The sequence below is a fragment of the Mobula hypostoma genome, chromosome 20 (genome assembly GCF_963921235.1).
Source record: "Mobula hypostoma chromosome 20, sMobHyp1.1, whole genome shotgun sequence".
NCBI lineage: Eukaryota > Metazoa > Chordata > Chondrichthyes > Myliobatiformes > Myliobatidae > Mobula > Mobula hypostoma.
The window spans coordinates 53,727,956-53,750,834 of NC_086116.1; the positions used below are offsets into that span (position 1 = coordinate 53,727,956).

At 44.0% G+C, this 22,879-nt stretch overlaps 1 protein-coding gene across 6 annotated transcripts in view; it reads left to right on the forward strand.

Moving 5' to 3' along the window:
* The window catches only part of shank3a (SH3 and multiple ankyrin repeat domains 3a), a 1,110,717-nt gene that overhangs the window by 242,540 nt on the left and 845,298 nt on the right, over positions 1 to 22,879 (forward strand). For all 6 annotated transcript variants that reach the window (XM_063072946.1, XM_063072949.1, XM_063072948.1 and 3 more), the window contains one exon: positions 7,731 to 7,977. In XM_063072946.1, the coding sequence (XP_062929016.1) occupies positions 7,738 to 7,977 (240 nt within the window). In that variant the 5' untranslated portion in view covers positions 7,731 to 7,737. The remainder of the gene's footprint in view (positions 1 to 7,730; positions 7,978 to 22,879) is intronic.

Consider the following 22,879-nt stretch of genomic DNA (forward strand, 5'->3'; position numbering starts at 1 on the left):
TTTAGAAGGATGAGGGGGGATCTTATTGCAACCTTTCGAATGTTGAAAGGCCTAGACCGGGTAGATGTGAAAATGTTTCCAATGGTGGGGCTTTCTAGGATGAGAAGGTCCAGCCTCAGATAGAGGGGCATCTATTTAAAACAGAGATGGGAGAAATTTCTGTTGCCAGAGGGTGGAAAATGTGTGGGATTTATTACCATAGGCAACCGTGGAGGCCAGTTCTTTGGGGGGTGTTTAAGGCAGAATTTGATAGTTTCTTGATTGGACAGGACATCCAAGGTTATGGGGAGTGGGGCTGAGGAGGGGAAAAAAAGGAGCAGCCATGATTAAATGGCAGAGCAGACTCGATGGGCCAAATGGCCTAATTTTGCTCCTTTGTCTTATGGTCTTGTATAACCAGTTCCTTGGAACACCTTAACTACTTACCCACTACTGAGGTCAGGCTTATTGCCATATAATTTCCTGGTTTATTCTTAGAGCCTTACTTAAACAACAGAACAGCATTAGTTATTCTCCGATTCTCCAGCACATTACCCACGGACAAGGACATTTTAAATATCTCAGCTAGGTCCTCTGCAAATTCTGCACTAGTCTCCCACAGCATCCGAGGGAACACATTGTCAGGCCCTGGGGATTTAACCAGCATAAGTTACCTCGGGACAGCAAATGCCTCTTCCTTTCCACGACCTCACTGCTGTTTTGCCTCACTTCTATAGACTCCGTTCTGTCTCCTGAGTAAATACAGATGCAAAAAATCCACTTAAGATCTCCCCCGTCTCTTTCAGCTCCATGCATATGTGACCACCCTGATCTTCCAGAGGACCTGTTTTGTCCCTTGCTATTCTTTTGATCTTTATATATCTGTAGAACCCCTTAGGGTTGTCTTTCACCATGTGTGCTAGAACAACCTCATGTCTTCTTTAAGCTCTCTTGATTTCCGTCTTGTGTTCTCTTGCATTTCTTATACTCCTCAAACACCTCATTTGTTACTTCCTGCCTGTATCTACTATACACCTTTTTCTTAACTAGAGCCTCTCTTGAAAACTAAGGTTCTCTGAATCTGTTATCCTTGCCTTCTATTCTGACAGGAACATCCAAACTGTGTACTCACAAAGTTTCACCTTTGAAGATCTGTTACTTGCCAAGCACACGTTTGTGAAAAAATAACCTGTCCCAATCCACACTTGCCAGATTCTTTGTGATACCATCAAAATTGGTCTTCCTCCGATTTAGAAACTCAACTCGAGGATTAGACAAATCCTTCTTTATAATTATTTTGAAACTAATGGCATTATGATAAAAAATGCAGTGTTCCCCTACACCAACTTCTGTCACCTACCCTGTCTCATTCCCTCATAGGAGATCTAGTATCACACTCTTTCTAGTTGGGACATCTATGAATTAATTAAGGAAACTTTCCTGCACAAATTTGACAAACTCTATTCCATCCGGCACTTTTACAGCATGGGAGACCCAGTCAATATGTGGAAAGTTAGTCACTTACTATCACACTGTTACGTTTCTTGAAACAATCTGTGATCTCTTGACCAAGTTTGCTCCTGCCTTGTCTGAGTACACGCAGTGTTATTTCCCTCACTAGTAATGCCACCCTTCTCCCTTTAGTCCCTCCCGATCTAAAACAATGGAACCCTGGAATATTGAGCTGCCAGTCCCTGACCCTCCTGCAAACCAAGTCTCAGTAATGGCTAAAATGCCACGATTCCACATGTTGATCCATGTCCTCAGCTCACCTGCCTTTCCTACAATACTCCTTGCTTTGAAATTCATCCTTCCATGTTCAATATTTCAATTCCTGACTTTGTAGGCTGAATAACATCTTTCCCCACAACCACTACACTATCTGTTCTGTTGCTGTGATTCCCATCCTCCTGCAACTCCAGTTTAAACTCCCCTGTGCAGCACCAGCAAACCTTCCTGTAAGGATATTAGTGATTAGTCTCACTCCAGTTTAGGTGCAAACCTTCTCTTCCGTCCAGATCTCACCTTCCCTGGAAGAGTGCCCAATGATCCACAAATCAAGTTTGTAAATCTGGCAGGAGCAAAGGATTTTTGGGAGTGCAAGGATGGAGGCTGTGGGACAGTTGGTAGGGAAGGAGTGTCAGAGGTGGGGGTTGGCATGGGTGCAGACACACCTAGCCCTGAGCCACCTGGCAAAGTCATTTGATTCCAATCAATTGGATAATTGATCAATAAAGAATGTCTCTCTGGTGCTCGCTGCTCCTTCCCCTTTTCCCAACCATGGTTCCCCTCTCTCCACCCCTTCCCACTCTCAGTTCGCAAAAGAGACCCATATCGGCATCAGGGGCATGAAATGTGTTTCTTCTGAGGCAGCAGCAGTGCAAAACATAAAACTACTACAGTACTGTTTAAAAGTCTCAGGCACCCTAACTCTATATCTGTGCTCAAGACCTTTGTACAGTTCGGTAGCTGCTGCTACCACTTCTCCTGGCAGCATATTCCAGGCATTCACCAATCTTTATACAAAAAAAACTTTTACATGTAAGTCTCTTCTTTTAAGTTCCCCCCCCCCCTTCTTAAAACAGTTTCCCCTTTAGTATTTGATATTTCCACACTGGGAAAAGGACTCTTTATTTTATATACTCTCATCAAGTCACTCAGCCTCCAGTGGTCCAGAGAAAATAATCAAAGTTTGTCCAATCGCTCCTTATAGCTCATACACCCCCCCCCACCGCACCACCCCCCCATTATAGGCAGCATCTTGGTGAACCTATTTTGCACCCTTTCCAAAGCCTCCACATCTTACTGCAGTGTGGTGACGAGAAATGTTCATAATAGTCCAAGTGTAGCCAAAGCAACGTTTCTCTTCCTGACTACCAGGAATAGTCTGCTTGGCAACCGGGAATAGTCCGGTGACAGTGTGGAGAGACAGCGGACAGCCAGGAAAGACTGGCACCTGGAGGTGTCAGGATTGGCAGTCCGGGCACCAGCTCAGAAGAGCACCCACCTCTTGAAGCCTCTAGTTTATACGGAGAAACATACCCTCTGGGTCCTCCAAGAGGGAGGGAGAATGATGGACCCAATCGGACGGATACAGTTAATTACAGGGAACGACTACGACCAAGAGCTAGGATAAGAGGCTCTGAGTGTCCAGTGTGTTGGTGTGGGAGAGCATTTTCCAGCATTAAAGGTTTACGAGTCCACCAAGCAAATTTGAGGTGCTATTCCATCCCAGTGGATGAAGATGAGATTTCTTCATCAAGCACAGATGATGTAGTCTTTCCAACCACTGATTCACAAGCCACAGTGATTCACTCTGGAGAGAGTCATCATACTCCAGGTCAGACGAGAGTTAACCCAGGTCAGGTTTCAGACCACAGTACCCAGGTAGATCCTTCGCAAGATGGCGGTGGTGAGGAGGTAGAGAAGAAGAGGAAGGTCAAGTGGCCAGCAATGGCAGATGAGAAGGCTTGGCGTGTATTTGATGAGGATATCAGTATGATGTTGGAGAACACTCTCAGGGGAACATCAAAGAGAAAATTGGAAGTGATGGGCGATATGATTTACGATGTTGGAAAGTACAGGTTTGGTTTGGTTGAGTTAAAGAAAGAAAAGCCCACACAGCAACCAAGCAGGTGCCAGAAGGAGATTAGTAGGTTGAGGAGAGAGCTTAGATCGTTGAGACAAAGGTGGAAGGTGGCAAGTGAGGGTGACAAGTCAGGGCTTGCTGATCTCCGAGAGCATTTTTGAATAAAGTTAGCATCACTCCATCGTGCAGAGTCACAACGTAAAAAGAGAAACAAGAGAGAGAAAGCAAAAAAGTCATTCTTTGAGAACCCTCACGATTTCACAAAGAAACTGTTTGAACAAAGTAAAAGCGGGCAGCTTAACATCTCTCAACAAGAACTTGAGGATCACCTGGCAAGCACTTACTCTAACAAACAGCGGGAGTCTCCTTTGCTTGACATTTCAGGGCTTGTGAAGCCTACCAAGCCAGGAGTGAAGTTCAATCTGTCAGAACCCAAACTGGCAGAAGTCGAATGGTTCATCAGAAAGGCAAGATCAGGCTCAGTGCCAGGACCTAATGGAGTGCCGTATAAGGTGTTCAAGAAGTGTGAAGAGCTGAGGAAATACTTGTGGAGATTGTTAAAGATGGTGTGGAGACAAGGTGTTGTTCCTTTGTCATGGAGTGAGGCTGAAAGAGTATACATCCTGAAGGAAGAGAATTCTTCTACATTGAATCAGTTCTGACTAGTTTCGCTCCTGAATGTAGAGGGGAAGATTATGTTTGGCATTCTGGCAGAAAGAATATCTTCATTTGTGATAGAGAATGGATTAGTAAATACATCTGTGCAGAAGGCAGGAATACCAGGCTTCCCAGGATGTCTTGAACATTCTAGTATGATATGGCATACCATCCAGGAGTCAAAAAGGTTGAGAAGAAATCTGGCTGTAGTTTGGCTTGATCTGGCAAATGCGTATGGTTCTGTTCCCCATGTCCTGATTGAGTTTGTGATGGAATTCCTATGGATTCCTGCTAAGGTGAGGAACTTTGTTATGCAGTACTACAATGATTTCCGGATGAGGTTTTCCACTCAGCAGTTTACAACTAGGTGGCAGAGCTTGGATGTTGGAATCCCAACGGGATGTGCGATTTCACTCATCCTTTTTGTGTTAGCCATGGAGATCATTGTGAGGGCTGCAGAATCAGTGGGACCAGGTGTCACACTTGATGGCGGAGGGGAGTTACCACCAATACGAGCGTTCATGGACGATCTCACCCTTTTGGGTCCTAGCACGGAGGTAGTGGAAAATGTACTATCTAGACTCGAGGAGCTAATGGATTGGGGAAGGATGAAGTTCAAGACCAAGAAGTCAAGGAGCCTTGTTCTTAGGAGAGGAAATCTGGTTGACTTTCATTTCACTCTTTGTGGAGGAAATTCCATCCATTCAGGACCAAACAGTTAAGAGCCTCGGGCGATGGTGCACAGAGGAGCTGAGAGACACCAAGAGGGTTCAAGAGACAGGAGAACAGATCATCAGAGGTCTGATGTCCGTTGACAAGTGTGGCTTGCCTGGCAAGTTGAAGTTGTGGTGCTTGCAGTATGGACTGATGCCACGGATAATGTGGCCACTGATTGTCTATGAAGTGGCAATGTCCCATGTTGAGGCAATGGAACAGAAGGTCAACAAGTATGTGAAGAAGTGGCTTGGAGTATGAGCAGCCTCACCAATGTCGCAATCCACAGTAGCCAGACAAAGCTTACCATCCCAGTGCAATCCCTTGTTGAGGAGGTCAAGGTAGCCAAGGTAAGATCATTCTTGATGCTTCGAGACTCAAAAGACCCTGTCATCAAGAACACCCAGCCGGATGTGAGATCAGGCAGAAAGTGGTCAGCCCGTGTAGCAGCTGATGAGGCAGAGTCTAGATTGAAGCACAAGGAGACGGTTGGGGCTATCCAGTTAGGCTGCCAGGGACTTGGATGGACAACCCACAAGTGGTGGTCATCTTCTACAGGTAAGGAGCACCTTGAGCCTGGAAAACAAAAAATCTGAGAGGTAGAAGAGGAGAAGAGGTTAGCTAAAACAGCTGGCCTGGCCAAACAAGGGGCATGGACCTGGTGGGAAAGTGCTGAACAACGACATCTATCTTGGAATGTTCTGTGGCAGATGGAACCGCTCCGCATTTCTTTTCTATGCAGAGCAGTGTACGAGCTGCTCCCAACACCTGCCAACTTCAGCACCTGGTATGAAGATAAGACAGACATGTGTGCTGCTTGTGGCGAGAAGGGAACACGTCAACATATTTTGAGTGCATGCAGAGTCAATCTTTCCAGCGGCATGTACACTTGGAGACATAACAACATTCTCAAAGTTGTTTCAGAAGCAGTTGAGCAGGCAGTACTGCAGCACAACTTATCTCATTCCCCATGCTGCACAGAACATCGGTAGGTCAAATATGATGGCAGAATATGGTATTAGTGGTAAGACTCTTGGCAGTGTGGAGGATCAGAGGGATCTTGGGGTCCGAGTCCATAGGATGCTCAAAGCAGCTGCGCAGGTTGACTCTATAGTTAAGAAGGCATACGGTGTATTGGCCTTCATCAATTTTGGAATTGAATTTAGGAGCCGAGAGGTAATGTTGCAGCTATATAGGGCCTTGGTTAGACCACACTTGGAGTACTGTGCTCAGTTCTGGTCGCCTCACTACAGGAAGGATGTGGAAGCCATAGAAAGGGTGCAGAGGAGATTTACAAGGATGTTGCCTGGATTGGGGAGCATGTCTTATGAGAATAGGTTGAGTGAACTCGGCCTTTTCTCCTTGGAGCGACGGAGGATGAGAAGTGACCTGATAGAGGTGTATAAGATGATGAGAGGCATTGATCATGTGGATCATCAGAGGCTTTTTCCCAGGGCTGAAATGGTTACCACAAGAAGACACACATTTAAGGTGCTGGGGAGTAAGTACAGAGGAGATGTCAGGGTAAGTTTTTTACTCAGAGAGTGGTGAGTGCATGAAATGGGCTGCTGGTAATGGTGGTGGAGGTGGATATGATAGGATCTTCTAAGCTATTTTCTAAGCTCCTGCACAGGTACATGGAGCTTAGAAAAATAGAGGGCTGTCGGTAAGCCTATTATTTTCTAAGGTAGGGACATGTTCAGCACAACTTTGTGGGCCAAACGGCTTGTATTGTGCTGTAGGTTTTCTATGTTTCTATGTTTGAACTTCCTTCTTACATTCGACCTTCCTAACACCTCACACTTATCTGGTTAAACTCTATCTGCCATTTCTCAGTCCACATTTGCAGCAGGTCGACATTCTGCTAACATTCTGCTAAATCCGTTGACCACCTTGCTCACTAACCAGAAGACTGCCACGTTTGTGTCATTTGCAAACTTTCTAATCAGCTATATTTTTATTCAAGCCCACAGAGGTCCCAGCATAAATCGTTGCAGACCACTACTGGTCACAGATCTCCAATCACAATTCATAATTACACAACTATTAATCCAATTTTTAAATGTGTTCATGCACTCAATTTTCTCTATCAATTTTAAACTTCTCCATCCTTCCAATTCTTAGATATCTCTTTATTTTTTTTCAATTCCTGTCCCTTGAGCATCTTGGATTCTAATCACCCAGCCACTGGTAGTTGTGCCTTACTTGTCTGCACTGAGCACTGGAATTTTCTCTCTATACTTCTGTTCCTGCTTGACATTTTTCTCCTTCAGGGTGCTTCAGAAATATACCTTTTGAATAAGCATTTTGTCACCAGCCTGATATGACTTCATGCAGCTTTTGAAGCTTGCCCAAGGCAAGCAAACCCCTCCCTATAACTATCTTATTGCGATATATATACATACATACACACACACATATAAATCTATTATGTGTGTGTCTGTGTGTGAGTAGACACACACCTGTATTGCCCCTATAATGTTAAGGTCGTCGCCCAAGGTTTTAACACAACTGCTATACACCTGCATAAACGCTACCAAACAGACTCCTGTTTAATACAGATTTCCTTTTCCCATCATTGCTAATGTGAAACCCCTTGTGTTACTACGCTTTAGGCACTTTATAAGGCAAGCTGCCGTGTACATTTATACCTAATTATGTGCTTGAAATTGTACCTGTGTGCGAGTAATATATACATGAATATATATTATATGCAGGCGAGGGTACGCATGTGTGTTTGTGCGGGGTTTTCCTAAGGGTTTGAGTTTTCTCTCTCTATGTCTCCCCCCAGTGATGTGATGTCGATGGTTAGTGCACGGAGCATGCCTCTCAGCCCCACATCCAGGAAACATGAGGAGGAGCGGCAGCGGAACACTTGCAACTGCAGCGAGGGTGAAGACGAGGAGAGTTTCAGCAGGGAGGAAACCATCTACCACACCATCAGGACAAGTACAGCAGCTAAAACCGGCCACCAAATGGACAATCCTGCGCCCAGCACTATAATCATTCGCATTGGAGTACCAGACTTGGAGCAGACGGTCAGTATGTGTGATTTAGATATACAATTTCTCCTGAAATGACAGATGCAGTTACCTTCGCCGAAGGGGTGGGTCTCACATTACACTTGCTACATAAAGTAGCGTTCGGGTTGCTGTGTGTTCATTCAAACTGGAAGCCGGAGTTTAACCCTTAGCCCACTGGATTGCCATATAGCATGTGTGTACGTATGTGCACTACACCTGTATTGGGCCCAGAGAACACAAGGTTTATTAGAGTGTCCTGGTGCTGGGAGATATCAGTGTGCACAGGGAGAAGGGGGTTTGACGAAGAGGGTGTAATGCATCGCTTTGGAAGAGTCATGTTTATTTAACAGTTTACTGCAGTCAGTATTTCTGTCAGTTTCCTGTTGCTGGAAGCCGGACTGAGGTGGCTGGTTTTCTGTTCTTGCGAAACTACGTGTCTACCAGGACATGCGGACTGCTTCAAGCGTATAATTGCACGGCTTGCACGTGATGTCATTTCAGTGGGAGAATGCCACCTCTGATGTCAGCAAGGCCAATGTAATACTCCCATGGGATTGTGAGGACCTTTCATGTTAAAACCATGTATAAAAGCTGTGTTAAATCATATCGAGAGAGAATTCATGTTGCAGGGCATTATGTTTCAATCATTGTTTATAAATTACTTGAAACTGAAGAGTAGGGAACAAGAGTACAGTTCCCAAATATCACCCGTCAGTAATTCACTTACCTCCTTGCTCTTCATCGTCAATTAGTTCCAACAGGTGAGTGTTAGTGGGATTTATAATTATTTCACACACCACTGTTCCGACTCAGAAGCAAATGTTTAATAGTGGGGGATTGGGTGTTGTTGGTAGGGGCTCTTTATGCAGTTATCAGAATGCAATGAGGTGTAGCTATTGTCCATATCTTCAGTGTCATTTTCACTTTGAAATCTGATGCTTTTGCTACCCTTCTGGATAGCTTCCCATCATCAGAATGCAAGCCTGAGTTGATAGAAACTTTGCTGTCCAATAACAAAACCATTATCAATTCCTGTTTTTCACTAGTGTGCTCACTGACCTACATTAACTCCTAGTCCGACAAAGCTCCAACTAAAAACAGGTCTTATTTTGTAGACATCAGCCTCCTTATTTTTCTAATCTTCACTGGCCCTACAACCCAACACCACAACGAGCCCTTTACATCACAATCCTTCCAATTTTAGCCTCTTTTCCCCATCATTGGCAGCTGTGGCATCAGCAGCTCTGACCCTCCTCCCCCACTCACCCCCTTTACCTCTTACCCACCTTTAAGATGCTCAAGACTTATCACTGAGCCCACCTGATGGCACATGTTGTGGCTCAATTTTCCTCCGCTTATGTTTCTGTGGAATGAGATGTTCCTCTCTGTTAAGACTATGTTGATCAGGAGTTCTGAACCTGGGGTCTGGGAACCCCTTGCTTAATGGTATGGCCCATGGCATAAAAAAGGTCGGCAATGACTGAGTGTTATGTTGCTGTGTGATATGAGGTAAACAATTGATAAAATTGCACTGCTCGTTATTTTTTAAATTCTTTATTAACTTAGCATCTTCAGCACACCACACAAAATACTGGAGGAATTCAGCAAGTCAGGTAGCATCTATGGAAAAAATGAACAGTTGACGTTTCATGCCAAGACCCTTCAGCAGACCTACCAAAGTCCTGCCGAAGGGTCTCGGTCCGAAACATCCACTGTACTGTTTTCCATAGATACTGCCTGGCCTGCTGAGTTCCTCCAGGATTTTGTGTGTTTCTTCGATTTCCAGCATCTGCAGATTTTCTCTTGTTTTTATCTTTAGTACAATATAGGTTAATTACACAAGGTGTTCGGCTGGGGAGGGTCTTCAAATAGACTACACACTCTCTAGCCACAGATCTCCCATATTCATTGAATAAGTGAAAATTTAAAAGAAAACTGTAGGTGAACGAAATCTGAAAAAAGCAATAAATCTAGGAAATACTTATGCTGCATCTGTGGGAAGAGAAATGAAAACCCTTCATCAGAACTCTATTCCAGAGTAGTCCCAGCATTCCTTGTTTTCCATCAAACAGTAAAAGGTTATACAAATCCCTCCACTAGGTTTCCCTGCTTCTTGCAACATGTGTGAGCTTTATGCTGCAGATGCAGACACAGATTCAGTTAGAAGCTACAATCCCCAGCCCTTCTCACAGCTTAAATTGCAGTTGCTGTAAATCTTTGGATTGGAAATAATGGAAAAAGCAGATAACAGAAGGTATGATCGTGATGTATCATGTTTCAGGGCCAGTGGGTACAATTTCTGTAGCTCCATGAATGACTTTGACTGTGCGTGGGTAATGTAAGTTAAATGAAGACTTATCTGATGGAAATTGCACACGATTTTGGGATGACTCGTGTCTGTTTTGTAACTTGTAGGTTCTGTGATTTAATATTAGGTGAACCAATTGTTAATACTCTTCACTGATTTTGTCACTTACCTTAACTGGCCTCCCGGCAAATTCTAATCATTACAGATTTTTACCCTCCACAAACTTGATTGTAACCAAAGCAGTGCAGCATGTGTCCTAATTCCAGACAAGTTTCAATCAATGCCCACTGAGGCGTTCACAAACAAGAGAAAATCTGCAGATGCTGAAATCTAAGCAACACACACACTCAAATGCTGGAGGAACTCAGCAGGCCAGGTAGCATCTATGGAAAAGAGTACAGTTGACGTTTCGGGCCGAGACCCTTCAGCAAGACAGCAGGTCTGAAACATCGACTGTACTCTTTTCCATAGATGCTGCCTGGCCTGCTGAGCTCCTCCAACATTTTGTGTGTGTCCCACTGAGGCATTGTTAGCTAATGTTAGTTCCTAGCATTGTCTTCAGATACTTAGATAGCCTAGTCCTTCTCTGTTTCTTTAATCTCACTGCTCTGTGTTCCTATAATCCTTGCTCCATGCTTTTCTCTATTTCAATCATTCCCCACATTGTGAGTTATAGAACATAGAACAGTACAACACAGTACAGGCCCTTCGGCCCACATTGGTGTGCTGACCCTCAAACCCTGCCTCCCATATAACCCCCACCTTAAATTCCTCCATATACCTGTCTAGTAGTCTCTTAAATTTCACTAGTGTATCTGCCTCCACCACAGACTCAGGCAGTGTATTCCATGCACCAACCACTCTCTGAGTAAAAAACCTTCCTCCAATATCCTCTTTGAATTTCCCACCCCTTACCTTAAAGCCATGTCCTCTTGTATTGAGCAGTGATGCCCTGGGGAAGAGGCGCTGGCTATCCATTCTATCTATTCCTCTTAATGTCTTGTACACCTCTATCATGTCTCCTCTCATCCTCCTTCTCTCCAAAGAGTAAAGCCCTAGCTCCCTTAATCTCTGATCATAATGCATACTTTCTAAACCAGGTAGCATCCTGGTAAATCTCCTCTGTACCATTTCCAATGCTTCCACATCCTTCCTATAGTGAGGTGACCAGAACCGGAGACAGTACTCCAAGTGTGGCCTAACCAGAGTTTTATAGAGCTGCATCATTACCTCGCGACTCTTAAACTCTATCCCTCGACTTATGAAAGCTAACATCCCATAAGCTTTCTTAACTACCTTATCTACCTGTGAGGCAATTTTCAGGGATCTGAGGACATGTACCCCAGATCCCTCTGCTCCTCCACACTACCAAGTATCCTGCCATTTACTTTGTACTCTGCCTTGGAGTTTGTCCTTCCAAAGTGTACCACCTCACACTTCTCCAGGTTGAACTCCATCTGCCACTTCTCAGCCCACTTCTGCAACCTATCAATGTCTCTCTGCAATCTTCGACAATCCTCTACACTATCTGCAACACCACCAACCTTTGTGTCATCTGCAAACTTGCCAACCCACCCTTCTACCCCCACATCCAGGTCGTTAATAAAAATCATGAAAAGTAGAGGTCCCAGAACTGATCCTTGTGGGACACTACTAGTCACAACCCTCCAATCCGAATGTACTCCCTCCACCACGACCCTCTGCCTTCTGCAGGCAAGCCAATTCTGAATCCACCTGGCCAAAACTCCGTGGATCCCATGCCTTCTGACTTTCTGAATAACCCTACCATGTGGAACCTTGTCAAATGCCTTACTAAAATCCATTTAGATCACATCCACTGCACTACCCTCATCTATATGCCTGGTCACCTCCTCAAAGAACTCTATCAGGCTTGTTAGACATGATCTGCTCTTCACAAAGCCATGCTGACTGTCTCTGATCAGACCATGATTCTCTAAATGCCCATAGATCCTATCTCTAAGAATCTTTTCCAACAGCTTTACCACCACAGACGTAAGGCTCACTGGTCTATAATGGTCTATACTGGTCCCCCAGATGCTCACCCACTGAGAGATTTCTGACCTAACCCGGTACATACCTAATAATAGATCTAGTATGGCATTCCCCCTAGTCGGCTTGTCAACATACTGTGACAGGAATCTGTCCTGGACACACTTAACAAACTCTGCCCCGTTCAAACCCTTGGAACTAATCAGGTGCCAATCAATATTAGGGAAGTTAAAGTCACCCATGATAACAACCCTGTTATTTTTGCACCTTTCCAAAATCTACCTCCCAATCTGCTCCTCAGTATCTCTGCTGCTACCAGGGGGCCTATAGAATACCCCAATAGAGTAACTGCTCCCTTCCTGTTCCTGACTTCCATCCGTACTGACTCAAAAGAGGATCCTGCTACATTACCCACCCTTTCTGTAGCTGTAATAGTATCCCTGACCTATAATGCCACCCCTTCTCCCCTTTCCCCCCTCTCTATTGCTTTTAAAGCACTGAAATCCAGGAATATTGAGAATGCATTCTTGCCCTGGTGCCAGCCAAGTCTCTGTAATGGCCACTACATCATAATTCCATGTACGTATCCAAGCTCTCAGTTCATCACCTTTGTTCCTGATGCTTCTTGCATTGAAGTACACACACCCTTCTACCTTCCTACATTTACACCCTTTATTCTGCTTCTCTTTCCTCAAAGCCTCTCTGTATGTTAGATCTGGCTTTACTCCATGCACTTCTTTCACTGCTCTATCGCTCTGGGTCCCATCCCCCTTGCAAATTAGTTTAAACCCTCCCAAACCATGCTAGCAAACCTACCTGCAAGGATATTGCTCCCCCTCGAGTTCAGTTGCAACCCACCCAATCTGTACAGGTCCCACCTTCCCCAGAAGAGATCCCAATGATCTAAAAATCTAAAACCCTGTCCCCTGCACCAACTCCTCAGCCACGCATTCAACTGCCATCCCCTCCAATTCTTACCATCACTATCACGTAGCACTGGCAGCAATCCTGAGAACGCCACCCTTGAGGTCCTGTTCTTCAGCCTTCTGCCTAGTTCCTGAATCTGACACTTAAGGACCTCATCCTGCCTATGTCATTGGTACCAACATGTATCATGACTTCTGGTTGCTTTCCCTCTCGTACCAGGATGTCATGCACCTGGTCAGAGACATCCCGGACCCTGGCACCCGGGAGGCAACAAACCATGCGGGTGTCCTTCTCACGTCCACAAAATCTCCTGTCTGCTCCCCTGACTATAGAGTCTCCAATGACGACAGCTCTCCTCTTCTCTATCCCTCCCTTCTGCACCACAGGGTCAGACTCAGTGCCGGAGGCCCTGCCACCGTGGCTCACACCTGGTCGGTCGTCCCCGCCAACAGTATCCAGGACGGCAAACTTATTATTCAGGGGAATGGCTACAGGGGTGCTCTGCACTACCTGTCTACTCACCTTCACTTTCCCCCCTCTGACTCTCACCCAACGACCTGCTTCTGGCAGCCTAGGTGTGACTACATCCCTGTAGCTCTCATCTATGACTGCCTCATTCTCCCTTACGAGTCGAAGGTCATCCAGCTGCTGCTCCAGATTCCTTACACTGTCTTCTAGGTCGCCCAGCCACATGCACTTCTGGCAGATGTGACTCTGCGGGAGAGGGGAGTTCCCCCAAGACTGCCACATCTCACAAGAGAGGCACATCACCATCTCAGGAGGCATTGTAAAGACTAACTGGGAACAAGCTCGTCCTCCACCTCTTCTCGTCGAAGCCTCTCGAATCAAAGCCTCAAAGCTCCACTCCTTCACTGGCCCACTCACTCACAGGCCGCTCCGCTTGAGCTATCTCTCTATTTATCTGTTTGAGCTGTTCAAGCTGCTTGGTCACCCGACCTCTTGGGCTGCTTTCTGCTGAGTCTGAGCTATTCAAATCTTGATTGTCTAATCAATTGCTTTCTGCTGAGCTATTCAAATCTTGTTTGACTTGATTGCACAGTCCAACTGCCAGAATCTCTCGAGTCAAAGTCTCAAAGCTCCACTCCTTCACTGGCCCACTCGCTTACTGGCCTCTCTGCTTGAGCCACCCCTCTAATTATTTGTTTGAGCTGTTCAAGCTGCGTGGTCACCTGACCTCGATTGCCCAATCAGCTGCTTTGTGCTGAGTCTGAGCTATTCAAATCCTGATTGATTTGATTGCACAGTCCAACTGCGAAGACTGCCAGAAGCTCTTGAGCCAAAACCTCAAAGCTCCACTCCTTCACTGGCCCACTCACTCACTGGCCGCTTTCCACAGTTATGCTTTTTTGCTGGCTGGGTCCTAAGCTCTGGATTTCCCTCTGTGCTTCTGATCAGGGTGGCACGGTGGTGTCGTGGTCAGTGTAAATGCTATTATAGCATCAGTGATCTGGGTTCAGTTCCACTGCTGACTGTAAGGAGTTTGCACGTTCTCGCCATGACCTCATGGGTCTCCTTCAGGTGTTTCTATTTTCTCGCACATTCCAAAGACGTAAAGGTAGTAGATTAATTGGTTACATGGGTGTAATTGGGCAGTGCGGACTCATTAGACCAGAAGAGCCTGTTATCCACGTCTATCTTGAGATAAACCTTTTCTTCCTCTCACTCGATTATTACAGCGCATCTTAAAACCTAACTATTTAACTAATCTGTCAGTTGTGTGTCGTACTGCATGGAATTGTACTACATTTTTTGTTGGAATTCTTTACAATGTCTTGTGACATCCTTCCATATTAAAGGTGCTATGTAAATGCAAATTGTTGTAACCTTTATTTCAGTTGCTGTGTGAAAGTATAATGGGTTGTGTCTGGCGAACTTGAGTCTTCATCTGTGCTAGCCTGTAACTCCACTTCAGATCAATGAAATGGCCATTCACTACAAATTCCAATTGATAGTACAGTCAGTTTTTGGGTGATGCTGCGAAGAGATGAAATGACTCTTTGTCTCATTGCTGCAATCTTATCTTGTGTTGATATCAAGAGCATTGCATAATCTCTGGATAGCTATCTTCAGAAGGATGCTGTACATGGTGGGAGCTATTGAGTTCAAATTTATCTCCCCATTGATTTCCGGAAGATGCTTGGTTCAGAGGCACAGAAACTGGTTCTTCTTAAGGCAACCATTTTCCCTCTAGGGGTGTTATCAGATTTTCTAATCATGGATGTAGTTTGATTTTGGGCATACAGAAGAGAGTTAGGAATCAGGTTTAGGAAAAGGGATGTGAGGAAGTTGGAGCTCAGTCTGGAGACTAGGTCTCTGCTCAGTGTTCAAAGGTCAGCTACGTGGACATGTGATGAAGGTCATCTGTGGCTGATGTCAGGCCAGCAAACTCTGTGGACGAAAACCAGCAAGGATGAGGGCTAGCAGCCCCCCTCCACCAGGTCGGCAGGTCCCAGGACGGGATGTTTGTGTGGGTAGGAGGCACAATGGCTGGGAATCCCCTTGGTATTCAAGCTAGTGAGTCCGGAGTTCCAGGCCTGTATTTTGGGGTCCTGTCGTCAGTGAGCTCTGGGGTCAATTCCGAAGATCGAAGTCCGAAAGTCGATCGGAAGTCCGGAAGTTGAGGCCTGATAGCCAGAGCCCTGGCTCTGCAAATCTGCTGGGGAAGTTGGAGGCATGACTTCTGTGTGTCCTTGAGGCCATTGGAACCTGGAAACCAAGAGGCTGCCTGTCCTGGGATTGGAGAACTGCCTCTGTGTGAGTGGGTGAGTGGGTGGGTGGGAAGGAGGAGAAGGGCTTGATTTGCTGCAGTTTTTTTGTTGCTGTTGTTGTGTTGTTCAGCTGAATACTGTGGGCTTGCTACGTCAGTGCCAGAATGTGTGATGACACTTATGGGCTGTGCCCAGTGTACCCTTAGGATGTGTTGGTTGTCTATGTAAATGATGTATTTCACAGTATGTTTTGATGCACCCATGATAAATAAGTTAATCTCAATCTATAGAAGGCCTCACTGCAAAGTCACCTATGCCCATGGATAATATTCAAGCCAATCAGAACATTTTTTAGAAAGAATTTTACCTAAGTTAATTCGATGTGTGTGAATGATAAAGTTTTTATGTGGATTTGCATTTAATAGTTCCAGGTTATTACAACATTTAAAAACATTTTTCCTGGCATTTACTGGATAATTGAATTGAATTTAACATCTTGTTGAGGTGGACTTTGAAAACTGTTGGGATGCAGTATCTCACTAACGCACTGAGCCATCAGGGACTCCCTCAAGATGTAGATGTACCATCATATGGTAGCATCAACACCAAGTGAAGCACAAGTGTGGAGATTTTTGATGCATTCATCTCACCTGCATGATCTCACAGGGTCCCTCAACACTACCTCTTTGGTCAAGCAACCACAGTTCCTGAGGAGACGGAGGCAAGTGAGGCTCCCCACCACTCCCCAGTTTGACCCGTTTTTACAGGAGTGCCATCATGAGTGTCCTGACCAGCTGCATCACCATCCGGTACGAGAATTGCAAGTCACCTGATCGCAAGTCCCTACGAAGGACTGCAAGGACAGCTGAGAAGATGACTGGGGTCTCTTTTCCACACGTGATATTTATCAGGAGTGCTGCGTGCAGAGGGCCCTTAGTGTGGTCAATGATCCCTTCCATCCGTCCAATAATCTCTTTGTTCACTTACCATTAGGCAGGAGGTACTGTAACATTAGGACAAAACTGTTAGGATGTGAAACTGTTTCTTCGCCCGAGCTGTGAGACTACTGAACTCCCTGCCATAACCCAGATCTCATCATGTGGGAAGCACCAGTGGCGTTATATTGTTTACTTTCTAACTTGTATTGTAAATGCATCTTATTATTTGTTAATTTATTTGTGTGTGTGAGTTACATGTAGTCTGGAGGAACATTGTTTTAATTGATGGTGTATAGTTTCAGGTTGCAGAGAGGGTGGAGGCAGGATAGATATGACAAAAAGGATTATCTCTGATAGAGTAGCACCCGTGCTACCTCCACTAGCCTTCCACATGAGACCCTCCTAACACTGCTTCATCTGCTGGGTATTTCCTATGGCTCTCATCTGCATTTCACAGCTCTTGTCAGCTTACTTTCCAACTATGTGTCCACAGTGACCTATCAATTCAATGGTTCCAACAACAGGTTATAATTGCTGCAAGTATGGCCTCATATTGTCGGAGATTTTCCCTTTGTCCTATCTATTGCAACTCCTACTCTCTACAAATTCAAACCAATATCTTCCTTCTTTTCCAGTTCAGACAAAGCATCATGAATCTGAAGCATTAACTCCTTCACTTTACATGGTGCTACCTGACCTGTGATTGTTTCTAGAATTTTCTGGTTTTTTTATTCCTCCTTGTTCACATGAACTTGTATAGATGGAGGCGCCACACAATAAGACTGATACTCCTCAGAACTTTATAAGGGAATGTGGTACCTCTGTAATAAATCATTCTATTGTGATCACTCTATGTCTACCAACACCTGAACTACTGAGAATTAATCAGAAAAAGACTTACTCTTTTATATTCATTCTGCACACCATAGTTCCTGAGGAGATGTTGGGTTGTGCACATCAGAGGAGGGATTTCAAAAGAAGTGAGTGGGGAAGTCAGGACATTCTGTGAGCCACACTTCCCAAGGAGACATTGGATTGTGCATAGTGGCAGAGCGACTTCAGAGAAGCATTCGGGGGTTACATGAGACATTATGCTTACCACTGTTTCTCAGAAGACATTAGATTGTGCTTAATTAGGCACTTCACAAGGGCCAAGAAAAGAAGTCAGATTTAAGTAGAGCGGCCATTGTGGGAGAGGTTATTATGTGAGTGGGTTGATGTTGGAATAGGGAGTTGAGGCTTTGGCAAGAAGGGGTGAAGGCCATAGCTAGATATTTTTCTTCCTTCCTTCCTTCCTTGTTGCACAGTGGGGATGCCAGTGAAATGCACCTCTTGTGGAATATGGGAAGCAGGAAGGTATATTTAAAGTGGACGTTGATAGATTCCTGATTGATCGGGGTATCAAGGGATATGGTGAGAGGGCAGATGTATAGGATTGAATGGGATCTGGGATCAGCCATGATGGAATGGGAGAGTGGCTCGATGGATGGGTTAATTCTACTCCTATGTTTTATGCTGTTATGGAAGGCAGGGAGACCTCCAGTGTCCCTGACAACTATACCTGCAAGCTGATACAACTTGCAGACCGTGTTAAGGAACTGGAGCTGGGGGCTGGTGCTGGATGAACTCAGCATCACTGAGGGGTTGATCGACAGGACTTGCAGGTAGTTAGTTTCACACAAGGTGCAAGACTCAGGTAACTGGGTAACCGTCAGGAGGGGGAAGGAGGACAGGAGGCCAGTTCAGAGTACCCCTGTGGCCATTAACCTCAACAACATATACATCGCTATGGATACTGTTGGGGGGGGGGGAGAATGATCTAGTAGAGGAAAGCCACAGTTTTCAGGCACTAAAATTTCTGGGTCCCTAGCAGAGATATTAAAAATGTCCTTAGCACCAGGTGAAGAATCAGTGGATTGGAGGATAGCTAATGCTGTTCCGTTGTTTAAGAAAGGCTCTAAGAATAAGCTAGAAAATTATTGGCTATCAATTCTGGGTAAACTATTGGAAGGTAATCGAAGAGACTGGATATTTAAGTATTGGGATAGACCAGGACTGATTAGGGATAGTCAACATGACTTTGTGCAAGATGAGAGGCATTGATTGATCAGGTGGATAGTCAGGGGCTTTTTCGCAGGGCTGAAATAGAACGAGAAAGCACAGTTTTAAGGTGCTTGGAAGTAGGTACAGAGGAGATGTCAGGGTTAAGTATTTTATGCGGAGGGTAGTGAGAGCGTGGAATGGGCTGCCGGCGGAGTTGATGGAGGCGGATACGATAGGGTCTTTTAAGATTCTCCTGGATAGGTACATGGAGCTTAGAAAAATAGAGGGCTATGGGTAACCCTAGGCAATTTATAAAGTAAGTACATGTTTGGCACAGCATTGCATGCCGAAGGGCCTGTATTGTGTTGTAGGTTTTCTATGTTTCTAAGTAATTTCTAAAAAATCTTATAGAATTTTTTGAGGAAGGTACCAGGAAAGTTGACGAAGGCAAGGCAGAGAATATTGTCGGCGTGGACTTTAGCAAGGCTTTTGACAAAGCCCCACATGGGAGATTGGTCAAGAAGGTTCTTTTGCTTGGCATTCAGGATGAGGTAGTAAATCAGATTAGACATTGTCTTTGCAGAAGTCAGAGATATTATAGATTTTTTATGTTCTCTGTTGTATATAGTAGACGGTTGCCTCTCGGACTGGAAGCCTGTGACTAGTGGTATGCCACAGGGATCAATGCTGGCTCTGTTGATGATTATCATCTTTATCAACAATTTGGATGATAACGTAGAAAACTGGATAAGCAAATTTGCGGTTGACACCAAGATCTGAGGGTGTAGTGGAAAGCAGTGAAGGCTTTTAAAGCTTGCAGTGGGATCTGGACCAGCTGGAAAAATGGGCTGAGAAATGGACAGAGAGAATTGAATGCGGGAAGTGTGTGGTGGTGCAATTAGGAAGGACAAACCAGGGTAGGGCACACAGTGAGTGGTAGGGCACTGAGGAGTGCGGTAGAACAGAGGGATCTGAGAATACAGATCCAAAAATCCTTGAAAGTGATGTCATAAATAGATAGGGTCATAACAAGAGCTCCTGATACATTGGCGTTCATAAGTCAAAGTATTCAGTACTGGAGTTGTGATGTTATGTTGAAGTTGTATAGGATGTTGGCGAGGCCTAATTTGGAGTATTGTGTGCACCTACATACAGGAAAGATATCAATAAGAGTGAAAGAGTGCAGAGAAAATTTACAAGGATATTGCTGGGATTTAAGCACCTGAATTATAGGGAAAGGTTGAATGGATTAGAACCTTATTTCCTGGAGCGTAGGATTATAAGAGCAGATTTGATAGAGGTATACAAAATTGTGAGGGGTTTAGATAGAGTAAATGTAAGCAGGCTTTTTCCACTGAGCTTGGGTGAGGCTAGAACTAGAGATCAGAATCAGAATCTGGTTCAAATTTAATATCACTGGCATATGTCATGAAATTTGTTAACTTTATGGCAGCAGTACAATTTTCGAAGTTCAAAGGAAAATTTATTATCAGAGTACATGAAATAAATGGTAAATAAATATAAAGGAAAACATTACATTAAGTACTTATACAGTGGCATGCAAAAGTTTGGGCACCCCTGGTCAAAATTTCTGTTACTGTGAATAGCTAAGCGAGTAAAAGATGACCTGATTTCCAAAAGGCATAAAGTTAAAGATGACACATTTCTTTAATATTTTAAGCAAGGTTACTTTTTTTATTTCCATCTTTTACAGTTTCAAAATAACAAAAAAGGATAAGGGCTCGATGCACCCTGCATGGTCAGTACTTAGTAATACCCCTTTTGGCAAGTATCACAGCTTGTAAACGCTTTCTGTAGCCAGCTAAGAGTCTTTCAATTCTTGTCTGGGGGATTTTCGCCCATTTTTCCTTGCAAAAGGCTTCTAATTCTGTGAGATTCTTGGGCTGTCTTGCATGCACTGCTCTTTTGAGGTCTATCCACAGATTTTCGATGATGTTTAGGTCGGGGGACTGTGAGGGCCATGGCAAAACCTTCAGCTTGCGCCTCTTGAGGTCGTCCATTGTGGATTTTGAGGTGGGTTTTAGGATCATTATCCTGTTGTAGAAGCCATCCTCTTTTCATCCTCAGCTTTTTTACAAACAGACGTTTGCTGATGTTTGCTTCCAGAATTTGCTGGTATTTAATTGAATTCATTCTTCCCTCTACCAGTGAAATGTTCCCTTTTCCACTGGCTGCAACACAAGCCCAAAGCATGATTGTACCACCCTCGTGCTTAACAGTTGGAGAGGTGTTCTTTTTATGAAATTCTGCACCCTTTGTTCTCCAAACATACCTTCGCTCATTGCAGCCAAAAAGTTCTATTTTAACTTCATCAGTCCACAGGACTTGTTTCCAAAATGCATCAAGCTTGTTTAGATGTTCCTTTGCAAACTTCTGACACTGAATTTTGTGGTGAGGACACAGGAAAGGTTTTCTTCTGATGACTCTTCCATGAAGGTCATATTTGTGTAGGTGTCGCTGCACAGCAGAACAGTGCCCCATCACTCCAGATTCTGCTAAATCTTCCTGAAGGTCTTTTGCAGTCAAATGGAGGTTTTGATTTGCCTTTCTAGCAATCCTATGAGCAGTTCTCTCGGAAGGTTTTCTTGGTCTTCCAGACCTCAACTTGACCTCCACCATTCCTGCTAACTTCCTTTCTTAATTACATTATGAACTGAGGAAATGGCTACCTGAAAATGCTTTGCTATCTTCTTAAAGTCTTCTCCTGCTTTTTGGGCATCAGTTATTTTAATTTTCAGAGTTCTAGGCAGCTGCTTAGAGGAGCCCATGGCTGCTGATCGTTTGGACAAGGTTTGAGGAGTCGGGCTATCTACAAAACTTTGAAATTTGCATAACCTGGCCTTTCCTAATGATGATTGTGAACAAGTCATAGCCCTAACAAGCTAATTAAGGTCTGAGACCTTGGTAAAAGTTATCTGAGAGCTCAAATCTCTTGGGGTGCCCGAACTTTTGCATGGTGCTCCTTTCCTTTTTTTCACTCTAAAATTGTACAAAACAAAAATAGTACACTAATCTTGCTTAAAATGTTGAAAAGAATGTTTCATCTTTAAATTTATGACTTTTGGAGATCAGTTCATCTTCTACTCACTTAACTACTCACAGTAACAGAAATTTTGACCAGGGGTGCCCAAACTTTTCAAAGCCACTGAATGTCTATTAAATAGTTAAATTATAAATAAGTAGTGCAAAATAAATAAAATAAAAAAGTAGTGAGGTAGTGTTCATGGGTTCAATGTCCATTTAGAAATCAGATGGCAGAAAGGAAGAAGCTGTTCTTGAATCGCTGAATATGTTACAATCTGTTCAGGGTTATACACTTGGCTCTATTTTAGGTTCCTCTCTCCCTTTTGATTCGAAACGCCTTAAGCAGGTGTCTAACCCGATAGTTAAATATGCTTTGCGTATTTGGTTTCAATTCAGAAAATTTTTTGATCTTAATCAATTCGGGTTAGCGATTCCTATTTTAGGTAACATTTTTTCCTCCCTCTTTTACGGATCGCGCTTTTCAAACTTGGAAGACTAAAGGTATTTTACGGTTTTTGGATTTATTTTTAGATGGTTCCCTTATGTCTTTTGAACAACTATCTAATAAATATAATTTATCAAGAATACATTTTTATAGATATTTACAAGTTAGAAATTTCCTAAATACTATACTTTCTTCCTTTCCAATGCTTCCTCCTACATATATTTTAGATTCGATAATTAACCTCAATCCATGTCAGAAAGGTGCATCGGCTATGATTTATAATATTATTATGAAACTTAGGAAAGCTCCATTTGATAAGATTAGGGTAGATTGGGAACAGGAATTGGGGCTTAGCATTTCTGTGGATGATTGGGGGCAGATTTTACAATTAGTTAATACTTCCTCTATTTGCGCTAAACATTCCCTAATTCAATTTAAAGTTGTTCATAGAGCACATATGTCCAAAGATAAG